Source organism: Nerophis lumbriciformis, linkage group LG24 (genome assembly GCF_033978685.3).
Source record: "Nerophis lumbriciformis linkage group LG24, RoL_Nlum_v2.1, whole genome shotgun sequence".
In the NCBI taxonomy this organism is placed as follows: Eukaryota; Metazoa; Chordata; class Actinopteri; order Syngnathiformes; family Syngnathidae; genus Nerophis; species Nerophis lumbriciformis.
Genome location: NC_084571.2, coordinates 41,972,147 through 41,996,420, shown reverse-complemented (window position 1 = coordinate 41,996,420; position 24,274 = coordinate 41,972,147). Strand labels below are relative to the sequence as shown.

At 40.4% G+C, this 24,274-nt stretch overlaps 1 protein-coding gene across 1 annotated transcript in view; it reads right to left on the bottom strand.

The window, feature by feature from the left end:
* Positions 1 to 16,658, bottom strand: part of LOC133620555 (hemicentin-2-like) — a 103,899-nt gene extending 87,241 nt beyond the window's left edge. Inside the window, exons 1-3 of the mRNA XM_061982140.2 lie at positions 16,539 to 16,658; positions 3,098 to 3,367; positions 2,708 to 3,037 (exon numbers count right to left, since the gene is read on the bottom strand). Coding sequence (XP_061838124.1) covers positions 2,708 to 3,037; positions 3,098 to 3,367; positions 16,539 to 16,584 — 646 coding nt within the window. The 5' untranslated portion in view covers positions 16,585 to 16,658. The remainder of the gene's footprint in view (positions 1 to 2,707; positions 3,038 to 3,097; positions 3,368 to 16,538) is intronic.
* Positions 16,659 to 24,274: the final 7,616 nt, after the last annotated feature.

Genomic DNA, 24,274 nt, shown 5'->3' with positions numbered 1-24,274 from the left:
AAAGACAACATATTTGATGTTCAAACTCATAAACATTTTTTTGTGTGCAAATAATCATTAACTTTAGAATTTGATGCCAGCAACACGTGACAAAGAAGTTGGGAAAGGTGGCAATAAATACTGATAAAGTTGAGGAATGCTCATCAAACACTTATTTGGAACATCCCACAGGTGTGCAGGCTAATTGGGAACAGGTAGGTGCCATGATTGGGTATAAAAGTAGATTCCATGAAATGCTCAGTCATTCACAAACAAGGATGGGGCGAGGGTCACCACTTTGTCAACAAATGCGTGAGCAAATTGTTGAACAGTTTAAGAAAAACCTTTCTCAACCAGCTATTGCAAGGAATTTAGGGATTTCACCATCTACGCTCCGTAATATCATCAAAGGGTTCAGAGAATCTGGAGAAATCACTGCACGTAAGCAGCTAAGCCCGTGACCTTCCATCCCTCAGGCTGTACTGCATCAACGAGCGACATCAGTGTGTAAAGGATATCACCACATGGGCTCAGGAACACTTCAGAAACCCACTGTCAGTAACTACAGTTGGTCGCTACATCTGTAAGTGCAAGTTAAAACTCTCCTATGCAGGGCGAAAACAGTTTATCAACAACACCCAGAAATGCCGTCGGCTTCGCTGGGCCTGAGTTCATCTAAGATGGACTGATACAAAGTGGAAAAGTGTTCTGTGGTCTGACGAGTCCACATTTCAAATTGTTTTTGGAAATTGTGGACGTCGTGTCCTCCGGACCAAAGAGGAAAAGAACCATCCGGATTGTTCTAGGCGCAAAGTGCAAAAGCCAGCTTGTGTGATGGTATGGGGGTGTATTAGTGCCCAAGACATGGGTAACTTACACATCTGTGAAGGTGCCATTAGTGCTGAAAGGTACATACAGGTTTTGGAGCAACATATGTTGCCATCCAAGCAACGTTATCATGGACGCCCCTGCTTATTTCAGCAAGACAATGCCAAGCCACGTGTTACATCAACGTGGCTTCATAGTAAAAGAGTGCGGGTACTAGACTGGCCTGCCTGTAGTCCAGAACTGTCTCCCATTGAAAATGTGTGGCGCATTATGAAGCCTAAAATAGCACAACGGAGACCCCCGGACTGTTGAACGACTTAAGCTGTACATCAAGCAAGAATGGGAAAGAATTCCACCTGAGAAGCTTCAAAAATGTGTCTCCTCAGTTCCCAAACGTTTACTGAGTGTTGTTAAAAGGAAAGGCCATGTAACACAGTGGTGAACATGCCCTTTCCCAACTACTTTGGCACGTGTTGCAGCCATGAAAAAGTTGAAAAGCCAGCATGTGTGATGGTATGGGGGTGCATTAGTGGCCAAGACATGGGTAACTTACACATCTGTGAAGGCACCATTAATGCTGAAAGGTACATACAGCTTTTGGAACAACATATGCTGCCATTTAAGCGAAGTCTTTTTCATGGACGCCCCTGCTTATTTCAGCAAGACAATGCCAAGCCACATCTCAGCACGTGTTACAACAGCGTGGCTTCGTAAAAAAAGAGTGCGGGTACTTTCCTGGCCCGCCTGCAGTCCAGACCTGTCTCCCATCGAAAATGTGTGGCGCATTACGAAGCGTAAAATACGACAGCGGAGACCCCGGACTGTTGAATGACAGAAGCTCTACATAAAACAAGAATGGGAAAGAATTCCACTTTCAAAGCTTTAACAATTAGTTTCCTCAGTTCCCAATCGTTTATTGAGTGTTGTTAAAAGGAAAGGCCATGTAACACAGTGCTGAACATGCCCTTTCCCAACTACTTTGGCACGTGTTGCAGCCATGAAAAAGTGTAAAAGGCAGCATGTGTGATGGTATGGGGGTGCATTAGTGGCCAAGACATGGGTAACTTACACATCTGTGAAGGCACCATTAATGCTGAAAGGTACATACAGGTTTTGGAACAACATATGCTGCCATCTAAGCGACGTCTTTTTCATGGACGCCCCTGCTTATTTCAGCAAGACAATGCCAAGCCACATTCAGCACATGTTACAACAGCGTGTCTTCGTAAAAAAAGAGTGCGGGTACTTTCCTGGCCCGCCTGCAGTCCAGACCTGTCTCCCATCGAAAATGTGTGGCGCATTATGAAGCGTAAAATACGACAGCGGAGACCCCGGAATGTTGAACGACAGAAGCTCTACATAAAACAAGAATGGGAAAGAATTCCACTTTTAAAGCTTTAACAATTAGTTCCCTCAGTTCCCAATCGTTTATTGAGTGTTGTTAAAAGGAAAGGCCATGTAACACAGTGGTGAACATGCCCTTTCCCAACTACTTTGGCACGTGTTGCAGCTATGAAATTCTAAGTTAATTATTATTTGCAAAAAAAAATAAAGTTTATGAATTTGAACATCAAATATGTTGTCTTTGTAGCATATTCAACTGAATATGGCTTGAAAATGATTTGCAAATCATTGTATTCCGTTTATATTTACATCTAACACAATTTCCCAACTCATATGGAAACGGGGTTTGTATTTTTTCTGTCAAAATGAAAAAAATCCATTACATTTTGTGAGGAAATATGACGTACTTTGACACATATCATTTCCAGGTGATTGCGGGCCAGTTAAAATGATGTGGCGGGCCAGATGTGGACCCCGGGCCTTGACTTTGACACCTGTGCTCCAGATTGAAGGTGGATCTAGTGTATGTAGTCAATAAGAAATGGATTGTACTCACCAACAACAGAGATATTGAACACTGGTGAAAAGACACTGAGTTCTGGTCCCTCTGGTCTCAGGTCCAAATGAGCCTCACATCGGATCTGGTCATCCATTTTAACAGAATAATTATATGAGGAGATGAGGTGAACAGGTTCCTTGGTGTGTGCATGGTGTTTGGACACATGGATGGATGCCTTGCTGCTGCTGCTGTGCCACCACACACTGACTTGGGACACGGGCGCTATTTTGCCCACCTCACATTTCAAGTCAAGCACGTCTCCTTCTTCCAGCACAGCACTGCGGACTGGAGTCCACTCCCGCTTGATGTTGATGCTCTCTGGGAACGCTGGAGAAGGGAGTGATCAGAGATCAACTATTGATTCCCCATGAGAGACTCCACACTTACTGTAAACGACCACGTCCAGCGTCTTGGAGCACTGCTTCCTGGAACTTCCCGGCGGTGGGTTGACGTAGCAGATGGGCGAGATTTTCCACCTCGTTAGCGCGTCCACGCTCCAGATCAAATGGCGGCTTGGCTGAAGGCTGGTTCCCCCCAATGAAGCTTCCCAGCCCATCCTGCTGTACACGGGGTCTGTGGAGCTGCAGTTGACCCACACGGGGGCTCCGTACTTCACCACAACCCTGGAATGGCTCAGCTGGATGGGGCAGGGGGCGCCTACATAATAATAATAATAGATTTTATTTGTAAAAGCACTTTACATTGAGCAAACAATTTCAAAATGCTACAGTGCATTAAAAAAACAACAACAATGCTAGAACCACAAAAAGCTGCCCCCAACAAGTAAAATAAATAGTAAAATAATAAAAGTAAAAACTAGACCAGCCTAATAGCTAGAACTAGCACACATATATCTAAAAAAAAAAGGTTTTATTTTTTAAAAGAAGGGTTTTTAAGCCTTTTTTAAAAGCATCCACAGTCTGTGGTGCCCTCAGGGGGTCAGGGAGAGCGTTCCACAGAGCAGAAAGCAGATTCCCCCTTAGAAGGCTTCACAGTTCTCATGTTTGACATAATAAAACCACAGTTTCATTTTACACACAAAAAGTGTTACATTTAAATGTGATCGTATAGTGTTTAAAAGCATCCACAGTCTGTGGTGCCCTCAGGTAGTCAGGGAGAGCGTTCCACAGACTGGGAGCAGGCGGAGCAGAAAGCAGATTCCCCCTTAGAAGGCTTCACAGTTCTCATGTTTGACATAATAAAACCACAGTTTCATTTTACGAACAAAAAGTGTTACATTTAAATGTGATCGTATAGTGTTTAAAAGCATCCACAGTCTGTGGTGCCCTCAGGTGGTCAGGGAGAGCGTTCCACAGACTGGGAGCAGGCGGAGCAGAAAGCCCAGCGTCCCATAGTTCGGAGCTTTGTCCTCAGAGGTTGGAGGAGGTTAGCCTGACCGGAGCCTGTCCTGTCATGACCATGAACACCACACATGACAAGAAACACTCCATCATTTACTGCACATTCATCGTACGCTCCTACCTCTGGCGTTTTGCTAGGGGTTTCAAACAAGCAGGCGACAAAAAAAAAAAAAAAATTGTACATTGTACTGATGGGTCCGGCAACACCGATGCATTGGCGCATGCGTCGAGCTCATAGAGCAAAACCCTGTGCCGGTGCGCGTACCGCTTTTAGAAAGTCACGTGACCGATCATGAGCTGTTTTGGTCACGTGACCGATACGCCAACTGTGTCGCACTGACGCCTCCTATGTGCCCTGTGAGCGTGTCTTTTCTACAGCCGGTGAAATAATAACTAAGAAGAGAAATCGTCTAAAATGTAATACGTCGGAAAAACTTTTTTTTTTTTTTTTTTTATAAAAATGTGTAAAAAATAAAATTAAAACAATTCCCAGTCCACAATCATCCACAACACGTTCTCTTAGATTTCCATGTTATGATACATGTTCACATTATTTATTGACTGTATCTAAAAAAGATACAAATATATTTTTATTTAAATGAAGATATGAAATAATCCTAAATGACTTGGTTTATATTATTGTATATACTAGGGCAGGGGTCACCAACGCGGTGCCCGCGGTCACCAGGTAGCCCGTAAGGACCAGATCAGTCGCCCGCTGGCCTGTTCTAAAAATAGCTCAAAGAGCAGCACTTACCAGTGAGCTACCTCTATTTTTTTTAAATTGTATTTATTTACTAGCAAGCTGGTCTCGCTTTGCTCCACATTTTTAATTCTAAAAGAGACAAACTCAAATAGAATTTGAAAATCCAAGAAAATATTTTAAAGACTTGGTCTTCACTTGGAATAAGCGGTAGAAAATGGATGGACGGATGGGTCTTCACTTGTTTAAATAAATTCATTTATTTTTTACTTTGCTTCTTATTACTTTTAGAAATACAATTTTAGAGAAAAAATACAACCTTAAAAATGATTTTAGGATTTTTAAACAAATATACCTTTTTACCTTTTAAATTTCTTCCTCTTCTTTCCTGACAATTTAAATCAATGTTCAAGTAAATATATTTATTTTTTTATTGTAAAGAATAATACATATTTTAGCTTCTGGTTTTTCGACGAAGAATATTTGTGAAACATTTCTTCAAACTTACTATGATTAAAATTCAAAAAAATTATTCTGGCAAATCTAGAAAATCTGTAGAATCAAATTTAAATCTTATTTCAAAGTATTTTGAATTTCTTTTAAAATTTTTGTTCTGGAAAATCTAGAAGAAATACTGATTTGTCTTTGTTAGAAATATAGCTTGGTCCAATTTGTTAAATATTCTAACAAAGTGCAGATTGGATTTTAACCAATTTAAAACATGTCATCAAAATTCTAAAATGTATCTTAATCAGGAAAAATGACTAATGATGTTCCATAAATTATAATTTTAATTTTTTCAAAAAGATTCAAATTAGCTAGTTTTTCTCTTCTTTTTGTCGGTTGAATTTTAAAGAGTCGAAATTGAAGATAAACTATGTTTCAAAATGTTATTTTAATTTTTTTCGTGTTTTCTCCTCTTTTAAACCGTTCAATTAAGTGTTTTTTTCATCATTTATTCTCTACAAAAAACCTTCCGCAAAAGGGAAAAAAAATGTACGACGGAATGACAGACAGAAATACCCATTTTTTTATATATATAAATGTATTTATTTAGCTATTCTTGTTTAAATCACACTTACGTGTAACTTACAAATGACAATATATTTATTTATTTAAGTGTGTATCAAACTGGTAGCCCTTCGCATTAATCAGTACCCAAGAAGTAGTTTTTGGTTTCAAAAAGGTTGGTGACCCCTGTACTAGGGCATCAAATCAGTGTCAGTTGAGTCGGTCCATAGGTTGCCTGTAGGGATTTTTAATGTCCAGCAGATGTCAGTATTTAGTGACACAGTATCGACACAGTATCAATACAGTTTTGCAATGTGTCGAAACGCTTCATGACGCCTCATCAACCCATCACTACTACATTGCAAATACCATAATGTCACAAATACTCTGAAATGTACGGTAATACCCTCCATCCATCCATTTTCTACCGCTTGTCCCTTTCCGGGTTGCGGGGGGGGGGTCGCTGGAGCCTATCTCAGCTGCATTCGGGCGGAAGGCGCGGTACACCCTGGACAAGTCGCCACCTCATCACAGGGCCAACACAGATAGACAACATTCACACACTAGGGACCATTTAGTGTTGCCAATCAACCTATCCCCAGGTGCATGTCTTTGGAGGTGGGAGGGGCCTATCCCCAGGTGCATGTCTTTGGAGGTGGGAGGGGCCTATCCCCAGGTGCATGTCTTTGGAGGTGGGAGGGGCCTATCCCCAGGTGCATGCCTTTGGAGGTGGGAGTACCCGGAGGGAACCCACGCAGTCACAGGGAGAACATGCAAACTCCACACAGAAAGATCCAGAGCGCAGGATCGAACCCGGGACCTTCGTATTGTGAGGCAGACGCACTAACCCCTCTTCCACTGTGCTGCCCTGTACGGTAATATTCCATCTAAATTCAAGATTTTGCAGACCGTACATTTACATCAACAGCATATCCTAATTGGGGCAGCACAGTGGCACAGGGGTTAGTGCATGTGCTTCACATTACGAAGGTCGTGAGCAACGTTCCCTCTAAGGTGCGCGCCTGCGCAATTGCGCACTGCTCAAGCGTCCTCTGCGCACAGCAAATATATGCCGCGCACCAAATCAAACCCATCTGAATTCTAAAGAAAATGAAGACATTTACTGTGTGTAATTTTGCAATGCAACTCTGAGTGACAGTGACAACAAGCGGCCCTAACGGTGTTCGTCAACACCCTTCAATTATTGTAACGTCTATCGAGATGCTTCGAGGACAGGAATTATAGCGATCACTTTATTGAGCAAAACTGTTTATATTCGGCCATAACCACACCAGAAACATGAGTAAAAAACTTATATCTGGAAAAAGTAGTCATTTTCTGCCGTACAAAGCAGGCCAAAAGCAGTGACGTGCAGTCACTAGAGGCAGGTGAGGCATCATGGAAAGAAAAAAAATTTAAAAAGAAAAAAATATATATTAAATTGTTAAATGTATCCAGTGATTATATTATAAAGTTATTTTCCATTTAACTTCACCAGTTTTAGATTATTTTTATTCAAAATCGCTGAATTCACACATTTGCCGTTCAAATACTGAGAAGAGACGGTGCGGTGATCAGCAGCCAGTTGAGGCACGTCACTCAGTGCCTCAACATGGACGGACTCGGCTAACTGCTGGCCTGCTGTGCAGTGAGACCGTATTGCTATATGAACTATATTATACATTTCCATAGTTTAGTTAGCTGAGGTATATAATGTACAGTGTATTTTGTCAACAACTGTATGTGTGTCACGTATTTCTTGTGCTGAGTGATCATAAAACGGCTGCAAAAGACGCACTGGCTGAGGCTCGCCTCCTGCACCCCCGCCGTAGAATTGTTATATCAACTAAAGCCCACACTTAAACTTTCCACGTGCAAGATTGAATCTATTTAAAAAAGTTATTTCATAAGAAGCCAAAAAGTGCAAAAACAATAATGTTCGGGTTGGAGGAGTTGTGAATGACTGCAGGGCCACAACATTAGGTACACCTGCAGACTGCAGGTGTACCTAATTCACAACTCCTCCAACACGAACATTATTGTTTTTGCACTTTTTGGCTTCTTATTAAATAACTTTTGTAACCTATTTTTATGGGCTTTCCTCTTAGTTAAGTTCCTGTTATGCGCTGTTATACAGTATATGCCTTGAGCTCTTATTTTGAAGGCGCTAAGAGCGGAAGTGTTGACATGTTGTAGTGGAGCGGAGGTTTTTGAAAGAAGGTAAATAAAGTGGTCCTCGTGTAAACTGGAGCCTCCGTGTTTGTTATTTTGTAGTTTCATACAGTATAGGCCACATTTATAAACCCTCGGTTACACTTTTTTAAATAGATTCAATCTTGCACGTGGAAAGTTGAAGTGAGGGCTTTAGTTGATATAACACTCCCGTCAGGGGGTGCATTAATCCAGCACAACAGCGGCACATTTATAAGTAAAGGTAAGACCATAATAACGTTTGTTTATTAAATGTGCTTTTTTGTGTGCTATAGTTTGTCACCAACACGCATAGCACTAAGCCACTGCTGCGTTTATGGTCACACAAAAAGTCGGACAAGTCAAACACCACACAAAGTTACACTATGACTCCTCAGTCATATGTGTGCTTATTCTACTGTCATTTATTATTACTGTTAATGTATTGATATTAATCATGGAATAATGTATTGATATTAATCATGGAATGCTGTTACTAGAGAAAGTTACGCACTTCATCCTATGCTTACATTTCATTGTGCAACATGAGGATGTTTAAATGTGATCTCTGAAATGATTTCCAAAGCAGGACCCCCACCCAGACATATTGTACAATACTAATCCATAGCTTTTTTATTTTCATTACAAGTGGGCCAAATCCCTAATATTACTAAATAGTCTCATGAAAATGACTCCTCTCATTTGAGTGTTATAATAAAAGATAGGTTTGAGACAGGTGTGCTGCTGGTATTGCCAGGTGTGATGTTTCTAACATGTGCTCCACTCAATGCTCAGGGAGATTCTGTGTTTGCACACACACATGAACAATTAGAGGGAATTGGTCGTGAGTTCAATCCCGGGCTCGGGATTGAACTCCGACTGTGAATTGTTCCTGTTTGCGGATGACTCGGCCTTGTTGGTATCAGACAAGGACAAGTCACAGGTGGAGAAAATCCTCAGTGCTGAACTGTGTAGAACTTGCACCTGGCTCGCTATCCATACACTTGGGTAAAACGGAATCCATCCTGTTTGGGTCCCACATCAACCTTAAGAAAGTCAGTGACTTCACTATAAAAGTGGGTGACATTGTTATCACCAGGAAAGATGAGGTCACCTACCTAGGTTCCATTCCAGAGGCTAATCTTTCCTGTGATAAAATGGCAACCAAGGTAATCAAAAAGGTCAACCAACGGACGAGATTTCTGTATAGAATCTCCTCTCTGGTCAACAAAAGCACCATTAAGTGTCAAGACTTGATCTTGGGCGTTTGCTTTACCGGGATGCAACGGAAAGTTGGCACGGGCGAGACGGGAATGAAGGTACATGATTTATTTATTATTATAAAAAAAAAAAGGAATAAATGAAAGCGCGCACAGTGGCGGAGAATAAACTATGAAACCAAAAGACTATAGCAAAAAAGTACAAACGAAAAGCACGCACAATGGCGGAAAACAAACTATGAAACCAAAAAGACTATAAACATGGAACAAAAACTTACTTGGCTTGGACAAAAATAGTTGCATGAGGAATGGACATGGAAAGAATGGACAGAGCATAAACGTGGTGAGGTCGTCAGAACGACAAACTGAAAAACACTGAACTTAAATACTACAGACATGATTAACGAAAACAGGTGCGTGACTCAAGACGTGAAACAGGTGCGTGACGTGACAGGTGAAAACTAATGGGTTGCTATGGTGACAATCAAGAGTGCACAATGAGTCCAAACGTGGAACAGGTGAAACTAATGGGGTAATCGTGGAAACAAGACGAGGGAGTGAAAAGACAGAAACTAAAGAGTCCTATAACTAAACAAAACATGACTTAAAAAAAAACATGATTCCACAGACATGACATTAAGATTCTGGCGGGAACTCTCGTTCAACCCTTTTTCCATTACGCATGCACCTCCTGGTACCCTAGCACCTCCAAAACCCTCAAATCTAAACCCCAAACATCCCAGAACAAGCTAGTCCGATTACATCTAGACCTCCACCCCAGATCACACCTCACTCCTACCCACTTCTCCAAAGTGGGCTGGCTCAGGGTGGAGGACAGAGTAAAACAACTTGCACCGAGCCTGGTCTATAAAATCCGCTACACCTCCCTGATACCCAAGTACATGTCAAACTACTTCCTTAACGTAAATGACCGCCATAACCACAACACCAGGGGGAGCTCCACTAACCACGTTAAACCCAGATTCCCATCTAACAAAGGTCTTAACTCGTTCTCTTTCTATGCCACATCAATATGGAATGCACTCCCAACAAGTGTAAAAGAAAGTGCATCTCTATCCTCCTTCAAAACCGCACTAAGAGAACACCTCCAGGCAACTTCAACCCTTGACTAACACCCTCCCTTCCTCATCATACCTCCCCGGATTGTAAATAACCAAATGTAAATAATCAAAAGTATTTCTAATGTATATACTTGTTCTTATGAACTCATTATGTTCTCTGCTCGCTGTACATATCCTACCAAGTCAGACCTACACTGTTCCAATGTCCATTTCTCTGATGATGCAATTGTTGATGAATGAAGTGTTGATATTAACCAAACCCTCCTCATCCCACCCCCGGATTGTAAATAATGTAAACTAAATAGTTGGCAAGATAAAAGTGTCTTGCCTACAGTTCAGCATGTTAGTGTTAGCTTCAAGTCATCCCCAGAGGGAAGCATGAAATTTAAAATGTGACCTTCTGAAGCAGAGCATGATCCTCCAGGGAACCAAGCCCTATGGTAGCCCTCCGACACTAGAAGGAGCCCAAACACACCTCCAAAGGGACCAAGTACCTTGCTGAGGAAGCTGAAGGTGAAGTGGAGTGGCCAAATATATCTCCTTCACGACCTCAACACAATGAAGCGCTGGGAAGGAAGGAAGGAAGGAAGGAAGCTGACATACAAAAACAACTTTTACTTCCCATATTTGGTTTAAGTTTGATGTCTTGTCGGCGCAGTGCCAGCACCGAGGACCTCACCACACAATCCCGAGCTCATCTAAGATGGACTGATGCAAAGTGGAAAAGTGTTCTGTGGTCTGACGAGTCCACATTTCTAATTGCTTTTGGAAACTGCGGACGTCGTGTCCTCCGGACCAAAGAGGAAAAGAATCATCCGGACTGTTCTAGGGTGAAAGTGTAAAAGGCAGCATGTGTGATGGTATGGGGGTGTATTAGTGGCCAAGACATGGGTAACTTACACATCTGTGAAGGCACCATTAATGCTGAAAGGTACATACAGCTTTTGGAGCAACATATGTTGCCATCCAAGCATTGTTATAATGGACGCCCCTGCTTATTTCAGCAAGACAATGCCAAGCATTGTGTTACAACAGCGTGGCTTCATAAAAGAGTGTGGGTTCTAGACTGGCCTGCCTGTAGTCCAGACATTGAAAATGTGTGAAGGCTCAAATATGAGAAGGGAGACTGTTGAACAACTTAAGCTGTACATCAAGCAAGAATGGGAAAGAATTCCACTTCAAAAATGTGTCTCCTCAGTTCCCAAACCTTTACTGAGTGTTGTTAAAAGGAAAGGCCATGTAACACACTGGTAAAAAATGCCTTTTTTGCAATGTGTTGCTGCCATTCAATTCTAACTTCATGATTATTTGCAAAAAATAAGAAAGTTTCTCAGTGTGAACATGAAATATCTTGTCTTTGCAGTCTATTCAATTGAATATAAGTTGAAAAGGATTTGTTGTATTCTCTTTTATTTACCATTTACACAACGTGACAACTTCCCTAGTTTTGGGCTTTGGATGTATAAGTTTTTTTGTTGTAGTTTTCCCCCTTGAAATGTTAGCTTTTGGAAGATACCAGATTAAATATACACAATGCTGATGTTATGCCTCATCTACAAAAACAAAACGTGGCCCTTAAGCCCCAAGGTTTGCCCACCAGTACAGTACAGTACAGTACAGTACAGTACAGTACAGTACAGTACTGTACAGTACAGTACAGTACAATACAGTACAGTACAGTACAGTACAGTACAGTACAGTATATAGAGTAGAGCAGTGGTTCTCAACCTTTTTTCAGTGATGTACCCCCTTTTTTAATTCACGTACCCCCTAATCAGAGCAAAGCATTTTTGGTTAAAAAAAAAGAGATAAAGAAGTAAAATACAGCACTATGTCATCAGTTTCTGATTTATTAAATTGTATAACAGTGCAAAAAAATTGCTCATTTGTTGTGGTCTTTCTTGAACTATTTGGAAAAAAAGATATAAAAATAACTAAAAACTTGTTGAAAAATAAACAAGTGATTCAATTATAAATAAAGATTTCTACACATAGAAGTAATCATCAACTTAAAGTGCCCTCTTTGGGGATTGTAATAGAGATCCATCTGGATTCAGGAATGTCATTCTAAACATTTCTTCACAAAAAAATAAATCTTTAACATCAAAATTTATGGAACATGTCCACAAAAATAAAAATCTAGCTGTCAACACTGAATATTGCATTGTTGCATTTCTTTTCACACTTCTTTTTGACAGACGTTTTTGAAAAATCTCACGTACCCCTTGGCATACCTTCAAGTACCCCCATTTGAGAACCACTGGAGTAGAGTATATACAGTACAGTATATACAGTAGAGTATATATAGTACAGTATATACAGTAGAGCATATATAGTAGAGTATATGCAGTAGAGTATATACAGTAGAGTATATATAGTAGAGCAGTGACGTGCGGTCACTAGAGGCAGGTGAGGCGGGGCCTCACCTGCCATCATGGAAAGAAAAAAAATGTAAAAAGAAAAAAAATGTATTAAATTGTTATATGTATCCAGTGATTATACTATAAAGTTATTTTCCATTTAACTTCACCAGTTTTAGATTATTTTTATTCAAAATCGCAGAATTTTCACATTTGCCGTTCAAATACTGAGAAGAGACGGTGCGGTGATCAGCAGCCAGTTGAGGCACGTCACTCAGTGCCTCAACATGGATTGCGGACTCTGCTAACTGCTGGCCTGCTGTGCGGTGAGACCGAATTGCTATATGAATTATATTATACATTTCCATAGTTTAGTTAGCTGAGGTATATAATGTACAGTGTATTTTGTCAACTACTGTATGTGTGTAAAGTATTTCTTGTGCTGAGCGATCATAAAACTGCTGTGAAGACGCACTGGCTGAGGCTCGCGTAACCCCGCCTCCTGGTGCTGGTTAAGGCACCCCCGCCACAGACTGCACCCCCCGACAAGAGCGCCGCACCAACCAAAGCCCACACCCAAACCCTCAGACCGAATCCACCCAAAAAAAGTCACTTAACAAGAAGCCAAAAAGTGCAAAAACAACATTGCTCGCGCCGGAGGAGCCGTGAACGACTGCAGGGACACAACATTAGGTACACCTGCAGACTGCAGCACGGATTTCATATTTCATTCATTCACAACTCCTCCAACACCAACACCACTGTTCCCGCACTCATAAGTAAAGGTAAGACCATAATAACGTTTTTTTTAATTAAATGTGCTTTTTTGTGTGCTACAGTTTGTATGTGTAAAGTTAAAGTTAAGTTAAAGCAGGGGCGTCACTAGCTTTTAAGGACAGGGTGGGGCTTTGCCCCCAGGAGATGCACAGGATGCGAGCGAATGTTACGCACGAGCACAAAACTTCACAAACGGCTAACAAAGACTTAGAAATTATTCATTGTTATTATTATTATTTAAAAAAAATGCACGGGACGAAATGAAATGCTCCCCGGGATGATGGCTTTTAACCATATATTTTCTTTTTCTTTTTATGTATTTATTCACTTTACATTTTATATTAAATGTCTTGGTTTTTCTTTCCCTCTGAAAATCCTATTAAATGTTTAACAAGCCATCCTATAATAATAAAACAGCTATTAATGTAACAATACAATACAACAAATATATTCAATGATGTTTTTTTTCATTATTTTAACAATAGGCTTATGTATATTACTTTATATAGATTCTACAAGAAACACAAAACTTAAAAAATAAATGATTTACAATTGCACACACAAGGTTTTTGTGCAGCTTCACTCATTGTAAAGGAAGATAATGTGCTTCGTACACCTGCAGGACCGCAAGCAAGGTCGCAGAGAAAATGCGGGCTGGAATTTGAGTGATGTGGGCATTTTCTATATGAACAAGTGGAATGGATTGGATACCGACGCACAAAAGGGGCTCTCTACCTTACGCTACGAAGTGAGGGGAAACTGAGTGAATAATAACAGGTTATATGTTTATTTATTTAAACTCATATTTGGGCCACTTTATAATGAATATGTCGGCATTTATTTGTAAAAAAAAACAAAAAAACACCAAATTATTTAGGGGGGCTTAAGAATATTTTAGGGGGGCTCACGCCCCCCTAAAATAGGCCTAACAACGCCAATGAGTTAAAGTACCAATGATTGTCACACACACACTAGGTGTGGTGAAATTTGTCCTCTGCATTTGACCCATCCCCTTGATCACTCCCTGGGATGTGAGGGGAGCAGTGGGCAGCAGCGGCGCCGCGCCCAGGAATAATTGTTGGTGATTTAACCCCCAATTCCAAGCCTTGATGCTGAGTGCCAAGCAGGGAAGAATGCTGGTATGAGCTTTTAAACATAACCCGTTAACTGCTGCCAATCAAATGGTGAATAAGATACTCTTTAGGGTTCATATGTTTGTAAATCTGACTGTGATGAAGTCAGTGCCTCACCAGCCATCAACCTCACCGCACGTCACTGTAGTAGAGTATATATAGCAGAGGTGTGGACTCGAGTCACATGACTTGGACTCGAGTCAGACTCGAGTCATGAATTTGATGACTTTAGACTCGACTTGACAAAATGTAAAAAGACTTGCAACTCGACTTAGACTTTAACATCAATGACTTGTGACTTCACTTGGACTTGAGCCTTTTGACTTGACATGACTTGACATGACTTGCTACTTTCCCCAAAACCCAAAGATGAAAAAGTTATTCGGGAGCGCTCCGTATTTTTCATTGTGTACTTGTCTATCAGCGTTGCGTGTGTCAGCTGGTGTGCTCTCAGTACAACAGCCAATCAAATTACATCTACTTTGTTTTCATCACACAGCATTCATCCAATCAAATTGCAGGACAACCAACGAAGAAGACATGTCCAAACCACACGCCAGTGAACAAAAAATGATACCTAAAATAATTTTGTTTGGGTATAAAAATTACGAGGTGGTCAACACAAAACGGTTTGCAGTATGCAACACATGCGGTTCCAAAATGACTGATGGAGAGGCAACAACTTCCAACTTCGTCCGGCATTTGAAGTTGCACAAAGAACGGTAAGTTTTGAATGTAAGATAATCTTTATTGGCTAAGTAATGTGACTTTTATTTGCTGTGTAGTTAAATCAGTGAGGCTGTTAACTCACTGCTAACGTTATAACGTTATTGCAAACACGGGAATCTGTTGCAGTTCACTACCTTATTCATACTTTTTGTTCAGTGATTTTTTTTAAGCAGGGTTACGTTAGTCAATATATCACACGTAACGTTAGACGGCGGTCAGCAGCACCGCGTATTTTAGCCACCTAAAAAAAGACAAAAATAGTCAAATAAAGGTCAGTTAAAATGTATACTATATTATGAATATGTGTACCGTTTTAGCTAGCTTTCTGACATACTGTTGGTTGTTTACCTCAGTGGTCCCCAACCACCGGGACGCGGCCCGGTACTGGTCCGTGGATCGATTGGTATCGGGCCGCACAAGAAATATATATATATATATTTTTCTTTTTTTAATTAAATCAACATAAAAAACACAAGATACACTTACAAGTAGTGCACCAACCCAAAACAACTCTCTCCCCCCTTTTGTTCTGGGCATTGAACATGAAGACTCTTCCTTCACTGTTCCGAGTGGCCATGAGAGTCTTGGCAGTGCCTGCCTCCAGTGCTCCAGTGGAGCGAGTTTTCAGCCATGGTGGCATCATACTACGCCCCCATCGTGCACAAATGACTGACAGACTCTTGGCTAATTTGGTCTTTTGCAGATGCAATGCAGCATAGGGCCCTGACATATAAAAAGTACAACTTTTTTGTTATGTTCACGTATATGTCATGTTTTTTCAATGTTAACACTTTTGTACAAATAAGTACATTTGCACTTTATTTTTCAATGTGTTTGTTCTGTAAAGGAATGAGTTAATGTTTAAAATGACTGGTTAATAGTGCTATTATAAAGTGCAATGTCAGCACAATTTTCTTTCCTGCAATTTAAAATGCACTTGTTTTAATAAATAAATACAGCGTTTGAAAAGCATACACAATCTGTGTTAATATATTAGTCTGTGGTTAAAAGGACTTGAAAGGACTCGAAACTCAAAATGCAGGACTTAGGACTTGACTTGAGACTTTCCAGTCTTGACTTTGGACTTGACTCGGGGCTTGCCTGACTTGACTCGGACTTGAGGGCAAAGACTTGAGACTTACTTGTGACTTGCAAAACAATGACTTGGTCCCACCTCTGATATATAGTAGAGTATATACAGTAGAGTATATGCAGTACAGTAGAGTATATATAGTAGAGTACAGAGTAGAATGCATGCCTACCTGTGTCAGTGAAGAGAAACCCCGCCAAGAGCCACACAAACAACATCCTCTCACAGATGAAATGGACTCGGCTCCAACAACAGTTCCTCTGTGGTTCCTTCCTCCTCGCTCTCCTCCACTTGTGCCTCCGCCGCCGCCTCCAACAAGTCCAAGTCCAACTGGAGGGGAGTGAAAGAAAAAGAGAGGGAGGTCTGTTCAGTGGAAGTATCCTGTCTCCAATGACTAAGCGCCATGGAACAGCACAAACTACTACATCTTTGTCCCATACCATTTTTTGGGGAATCTATGTACGGTAAGACAAGAAGACATATCTATACATAAATATATTATTCTTTCTGCTTAGTAATATACGGCAAGAAGAATGTGGCTAACAATGCAGCTAATGGAGTCATCTATTCTGGCCAAAATGCCTTCTCAAAAAAACCACCAACAATACTCAATTTACATCTCCCGACCTGAATATTGACCGAGTGTTAGCAATATTGTTATTGTAAGTGCTACTACTCTTAGCAGCGCCATGAGTAGCGCTTGTACAGCTGCAGCCGGCCACCGTAGCCCCCACTCCCTCCCCTCTGTTGCAAGTTTTGTTGATTCTATGTAACTTGTGTATGTGTGCTATGGCTATGAGGTTTTCTTTCCCTTAGCCTCAGTATGGACCCCCTCTCAGGAGTCCAGCCTTTGACTGAATATTTCTTTACCCCTCCTCCAAGCATTTACCTGTTTCTCACCTTTTTTTTGTAAGGGCTGCCGGAAGTTGGCAGACCTGTCAGCGATTCTTTTTTCTGTCTCCCTGTAATGTTTGTCTGATCTTCAATGGGATTTAATAATTATTAAAGTACTTCTGATTCTGATTCTGATCCCAGAGAGGTAACTATCTCATGCAGCTATTGAAATCTGCCCCGCAGTTTTGAGGACCAGTCATAGACAATTTAGAGTGAAAAGCAAATGTTATTTTCACTCGCATACAAAACATTTTAACTTGGATTGTTTCCCTGGCTTGGAGACTCTCCCGAAGGACAATGCAGCAAAGACACAACTTATTCCCTTCTTGTCTCTCATGGACACACACCTGTTGTTGTTGACTTTGGACCAGCGACTGCACAAACATCAAGGCTGCGGAACAGAGACACACTACGGGCTTACACACACACATATGCAACCACAAAAATATACGCCACACATACACACCCCACACCCCCAACCCAACGCCCTCCACGCAAATCCCATAGGGGTGATGAATGGCTGGTCAGCGCCTGCGAGCTGCAGACGTCCATCATGACCTCGCACTCCCTTCCCTCTGTTGCTAGATATCTGGAGATGTACGTTGTAATATGTATATTTGCTTTGCTATGGAGGTTTTCTCCCACTCCAGACTAGGCCCCCTTAGGAGCCCAGTCTAGATTGTATTTTTTTACTCATCCTTCCCCAGCGTTTTACCTTTTTCCCCCATCTTTTACAGGGCGCCTTGTGGCGACCCATCAGCGTTCCTGTTCTGTAACCCTGTACACTGTTTGTTTGTCTCATCTTGAACGGGTTTGTGCTGAAAATAAAGTTTTGTTGTACTTATGCAATGACAATAAAGACCTACCTACCTACCTATTGAAATACTGAGCCGGTGAGCCGCTGCATGGCCTCTGAGTTGGTGCAATGTAATTGTAGTTTATAAATCATGCCTATCACTCATGCAGTAGAAGGTTGAGGCCATAAACGGTGAAGTTGGTCAACTTTGACATTCAACTTAGACTCGGAGAGGGCGAGAAAGACAGAAAAGGACAGTTTTCTGTTTTGTTTTTTTTTTTTTTAAACTGGCGTAACAATTATGATTAATTCTTCATCTAAACAGAAAGATAAGAACATCCCACTGAGAGCAGACATTGCATGTTAAGTAATTGTTTCATTATGTTCCAGTGACGTGCGGTGAGGTTGATGGCTGGTGAGGCACTGACTTCATCACAGTCAGATTTACAAACATATGAACCCTAAAGAGTATCTTATTCACCATTTGATTGGCAGCAGTTAACGGGTTATGTTTAAAAGCTCATACCAGCATTCTTCCCTGCTTGGCACTCAGCATCAAGGCTTGGAATTGGGGGTTAAATCATCAAAAATGATTCCCGGGCGTGGCGCCGCTGCTGCCCACTGCTCCCCTCACCTCCCAGGGGGTGATCAAGGGGATGGGTCAAATGCAGACGACAAATTTCATTACACCTAGTGTGTGTGTGACAATCATTGCTACTTTAACTTCACTTTAACTTTACACATACAAACTGTAGCACACAAAAAAGCACATTTAATAAAAAAAACGTTATTATGGTCTTACCTTTACTTATAAATTAAGTCCATGCGCCGCAACTAAAGCCCTCACTTAAACTTTCCACGTGCAAGATTGAATCTATTTAAAAAAGTGTAACCGAGGGTTTATAAATGTGGCCTATACTGTATGAAACTACAAAATAACAAACACGGAGGCTCCAGTTTACACGAGGACCACTTTATTTACCTTCTTTCAAAAACCTCTGCTCCACTGTGTCATCACTTCCGCTCTTAGCGCCTTCAAAATAAGAGCTCAAGGCATATACTGTATAACAGCGCATAACAGGAACTTAACATCACAAAGAGGAAAGCCCATGAAAAAGTTATTTAATAAGAAGCCAAAAAGTGCAAAAACAATAATGTTCGTGTTCGAGGAGTTGTGAATTAGGTACACCTGCAGTCTGCAGGTGTACCTAATGTTGTGTCCCTGCAGTCATTCACAACTCCTCCAACACGAACATTATTGTTTTTGCACTTTTTGGCTTCTTATGAAATAATTTTTTAAAATAGATTCAATCTTGCACGTGGAAAGTTTAAGTGTGGGCTTTAGTTGATATAACAATTCTACGGCGGGGGTGCAGGAGGCGAGCCTCAGCCAGTGCGTCTTTTGCAGCCATTTTATGATCGCTCAGCACAAGAAATACTTTACACACATACAGTTGTTGACAAAATACACTGTACATTATATACCTCAGCTAACTAAACTATGGAAATGTATAATATAATTCATATAGCAATACAGTCTCACTGCACAGCAGGCCAGCAGTTAGCCGAGCCCGGAATCCATGTTGAGGCACTGAGTGACGTGCCTCAACTGGCTGCTGTTCACCGCACCGTCTCTTCTCAGTATTTGAACGGCAAATGTGAAAATTCAGCGATTTTGAATAAAAATAATCTAAAACTGGTGAAGTTAAATGGAAAATAACTTTATAGTATAACCACTGGATACATATAACAATTTAATAATTTTTTTTTCTTTTTACATTTTTTTCCTTTCCATGATGGCTGGTGAGGCTCTGCCTCACCTGCCTCTAGTGACTGCACGTCACTGTTATGTTCGTAGTTTGTATTTTCTTGTTTGGCATTAAGCATTACTGCTACTCGCTGGATTTGTTTATCACTCAGATTGTGAAACTCGTAGCTCATCAGCATTATATTCAGGCTCAAAAATATAAGGTTCTGGATCAATTTTGTCCCAAAGTAGTCTTTGATGACTCTCATGAAGTCTGTCATGATTAGTAATATCTGTTATTGAAGGAAATAGTGAAATTAATATGCGTCTGTATGCTTATAATGACCAACATACGTAAATATTAAATGTTATTATGAATGTGCCGGTTACTACATTATATATATATATATATATATATATGTGCTTACAGCATGCATATAAACTGTTGATGGAGGATTTTGGACGTTTTTTTTTTAGAGCGCTTTATAGGCAGAATAGAGCAAATACCATTACCTTCATTGTTAGATGACTTTTGCTAGTGTTTATTTACAAGTTAGAATGCATTAAAAAAACAAAAAAAAAACATATGTGTTCTTGTCTTACATGAGGATTGTGAATGATAGAAAATAATTCTCCACAAAAATGTACAAAACCCCAAAAGCAATGAAGTTGTCATGTTGTGTAAATGGTAAATAAAAAGAGAATACAACAAATAATTTCAACTTATATTCAATTGAATAGACTGCAAAGACAAGATATTTCATGTTCACACTGAGAAACTTTGGCATTCCTTGCAAATAATCATGAACTAAGCAGTGATTTCTCCAGATTCTCTGAACCTTTTGATGATATTACGGAGCGTAGATGGTGAAATCACTAAATTCCTTGTTGAGAAATGTTGTTCTTAAGCAATTTGCTCGGGTATTTGTTGACAAAGTGGTGACCCTCGCCCCGTCCTTGTTTGTGAATGACTGAGCATTTCATGGCTTTTATACCCAATCATGGCACCCACCTGTTCCCAATTAGCCTGCACACCTGTGGGATGTTCAAAATAATTGTTTGATGAGCATTCCTCAACTTTCTTACTCTTTTTTTGAAACATGTTGCAGGCATCAAATTCCAAATGCACTAATATTTGCAAAAAATAGCAAAGTTTCTCAGTGTGTACATGAAATATCTTGTCTTTGCAGTCTATTCAATTGAATATAAGTTGAAAAGGATTTGTTGTATTCTCTTTTTATTGACCATTTACACAATGTGACAACTTCACTGCTTTGGGCTTTTGTAGTTCCCTTTAAGCTCCCTTTAGCCAAATGTTCATGTGGCTGGAAATGACACAAGGAAGTGGCAACATCATGTAAGATTCATGCTTTAATTCAGATTAAAGCATCATTATTAATTTGATTACAATAATTGAAGGCAAATAATCTACACTCAGCACAGAATGACTTAAAATCCGTGACATTTCCCTGGCAATGCATTTGGTGGAGTTAGCTGAGTTGGTGCTGCAGTCGCACATGTGCACATGCACAGCTGATGACGTCATGCTGACAGGCTGCAGAACCAAATATGGAAGACATTAAACAGGACGTTGGCCGTGTCGATAGAAAATGTGAGCACAAAAAAAAAAAGAGGGAACAATTGACCGACAAAGTATTCTGCACACTGTGCAGGGGGGGGGGCTTTTCTTCTCACCAACGCACTTAACCTTCAAATATCACAATAATAACACTAAAGGTTAACATTTTTGTTAAGATGAACATGAACATGCACCTTTCTTGAGTCTCTTTCCGGACCATAGGGCACACCGGATTATAAAGCGCACTGCCGATGAATGGTCTATTTTTGATCTTTTTTCATATGATTATAAAGCACATTAAAAGGGTCATATTATTATTATTATTATTTTCTAAAAGTAAAAGACTTCCTTGTGGTCTACATAACATGTAATGGTGGTTCTTTGCTCAAAATGTTGCATGGTTGATGTTTTACACATCATCTTCAACTCACTTTCTGACAGTCTCTTCAGGATGCGTCTTATTCACGTGCCTCCACTTGGACAGCGTCATCTTTGTTGTAGCGGTGTAGCCATACTTGCCAACCCTCCCGGATTTTCCGGGAGACTCCCGAAATTCAGCGCCTCTCCCGAAAACCTCCCGGGACAAATTTTCTCCCGAAAATCTCCAGCTCCATGCGGACCTGAGTGACGTGTTGACAGCCTGTTCACACGTCCGCTTTCCCACAATATAAACAGCTAATGATCGAGGGCGAGTTCTTGGTTTCTTATGTGGGTTTATTGTTAGGCAGTTTCATTAACGTCCTCCCAGCGCGGTAACAACATACAACAACAGCGTCTACCGTAAAGCAGTTGGTCTGCCGTAAACAGCAATGTTGTGACACTTTTAAACAGGACAATACTGCCATCTACTGTACATGCATATGTGACCCACCCATAATGTGTCACATTTTTGTGTTGATTTATTTATTTTATTTTGTGGTTTGAATTCGTTTTTGGAGCTGTCATTACACATTTATCAGTATTCACATTGGTCAGTAGGGGGCAGTAGGGCGTTTCTTCCCAATTGAATGCTATCACCTGCAGACCGGAAGTGTCTTGTCATTCTGATGAGCGCGACCAGTCTGTGAACAATTGAAACGTCCTGTGTGCTTTTTCCTCCTGTATAACAGGTTAGTTTTGGTGAATCAACTCACTGAATAATATCCATGTGATCTTTATAAGTTTAAGTACACATTCTGATGGTGGAGCCTAACTCTAAAGTGTTTGTGAGTTGTAGTTTGTATTTGTGAATGAATCCAGTGCACGGCTGCAGTCATCAATACAAAAAGGCGACGTGAGTGCGCAATGTTTATATAGGAACTTCTGATCCTAATTCAGACTCCCAAATTAGAGCTCCCGTTTTCTTATTGATTTTATAATGTATATTTGTATAATGTGTGTGTTCTGAAATAGTGACAGAGAATAGAACAAGGATGGACAATTCAACCCTTAACTCAACAATGAGTACATGAGTGTTATGTGTGTGTAAATGTGTAAATAAATGAACACTGAAATTCAAGTATTTCTTTTATTTATTTATATATATATATATATATATATATATATATATATATATATATATATATATAGCTAGAATTCACTGAAAGTCAAGTATTTCTTATATATATATATATATATATATCTTAACCACGCCCCCAACCACGCCCCCGACCCCCGACCACGCCCCCCCCACCCCCACCCCACCTCCCGAAATCGGAGGTCTCAAGGTTGGCAAGTATGGGTGTAGCGTGCAAGGACGGGGGTGGAAGAAGTGTCAACATTTGGAGCTAACTGTTTTAATGACATTCACACTTTACTTCAATCAATAACGGAGCAGCATCTCCTCATCCGGAAACAACAACACCCGAAATGTGTCCCGTGACCACAACTCTCTAATAAGTAAAGTTGCTTGGGTGAATAATGTAAAGTCACTACACCGGTATGTTTTAGTGCTTTCATGGTGAGTTTACTGACAGATATAAGTAAGAACTTTACACTACTTTATATTAGAAATGGCAACAGTGGAGGATGAATGTCACATAACAAGAAGATAGAGAAAAAGAAGAAGATTATCCACTACAAAGGCGGACTCACGCAAATTTTCAGGACTTATGCAGATCCCAAATACAGATCAGCAGGTACTAGAAGGTAAGAAAAGCTGCTTTTGCATAACATTGTGAAACAAAACAGCAGATAATATGTCTTACCTTATACACACAGCATAATAATACTCCTATGTTGAAGCACAGTACAATCCATCAAGTGGTGTGGCTTCATAGCTTACCAAAGTCCTACTAAAACATTTTGATAGATTTTTAAGCGCCGTGTGTAATGTTCTATATTTTCAATGGAACATATAAAATGTTGGTGTTTACTTGAGTCATATTGTAGTCCACACATATCTCTTATGTGTCACTGCCATCTACTGGTCACACTTATCATTACACCGTGTACCAAATAAAATAGCTTTGAGGTGGGTAAGCACAACCAGAATTATTCCTTACATTAGGCGCACCGGGTTATAATCCAATTCAATCCACTTTATTTATAGAAAGAATCAGAATCAGCTTTATTGTCATTACGCAAGGTAACGAGATTGAGGCCATTCCATACAGTGCGATGTGTGCATGCTAGAAAAACAATGTGCAAATATATAAAAATATAAAAAATGTAGAAGTGCAATGAATATGGTGTGAAATGAATATGTACATGAAAAACAAAAAAACAAAAACAGGGTGGTTGGTGGAATGGGTTATTGCACCGAAGAGAAGGCAGTTATGAGGGACAATGGGGCAGTCCGTTCAGGATGGTTATGGCCCTGGGGAAGAAGCTGTTCTTTAGCCTGTTTGTTTTGGTTTTAATGCACCTGTAGCGCTTCCCAGAGGGCAGCAGGTGGAACAGGTCAGAGCCAGG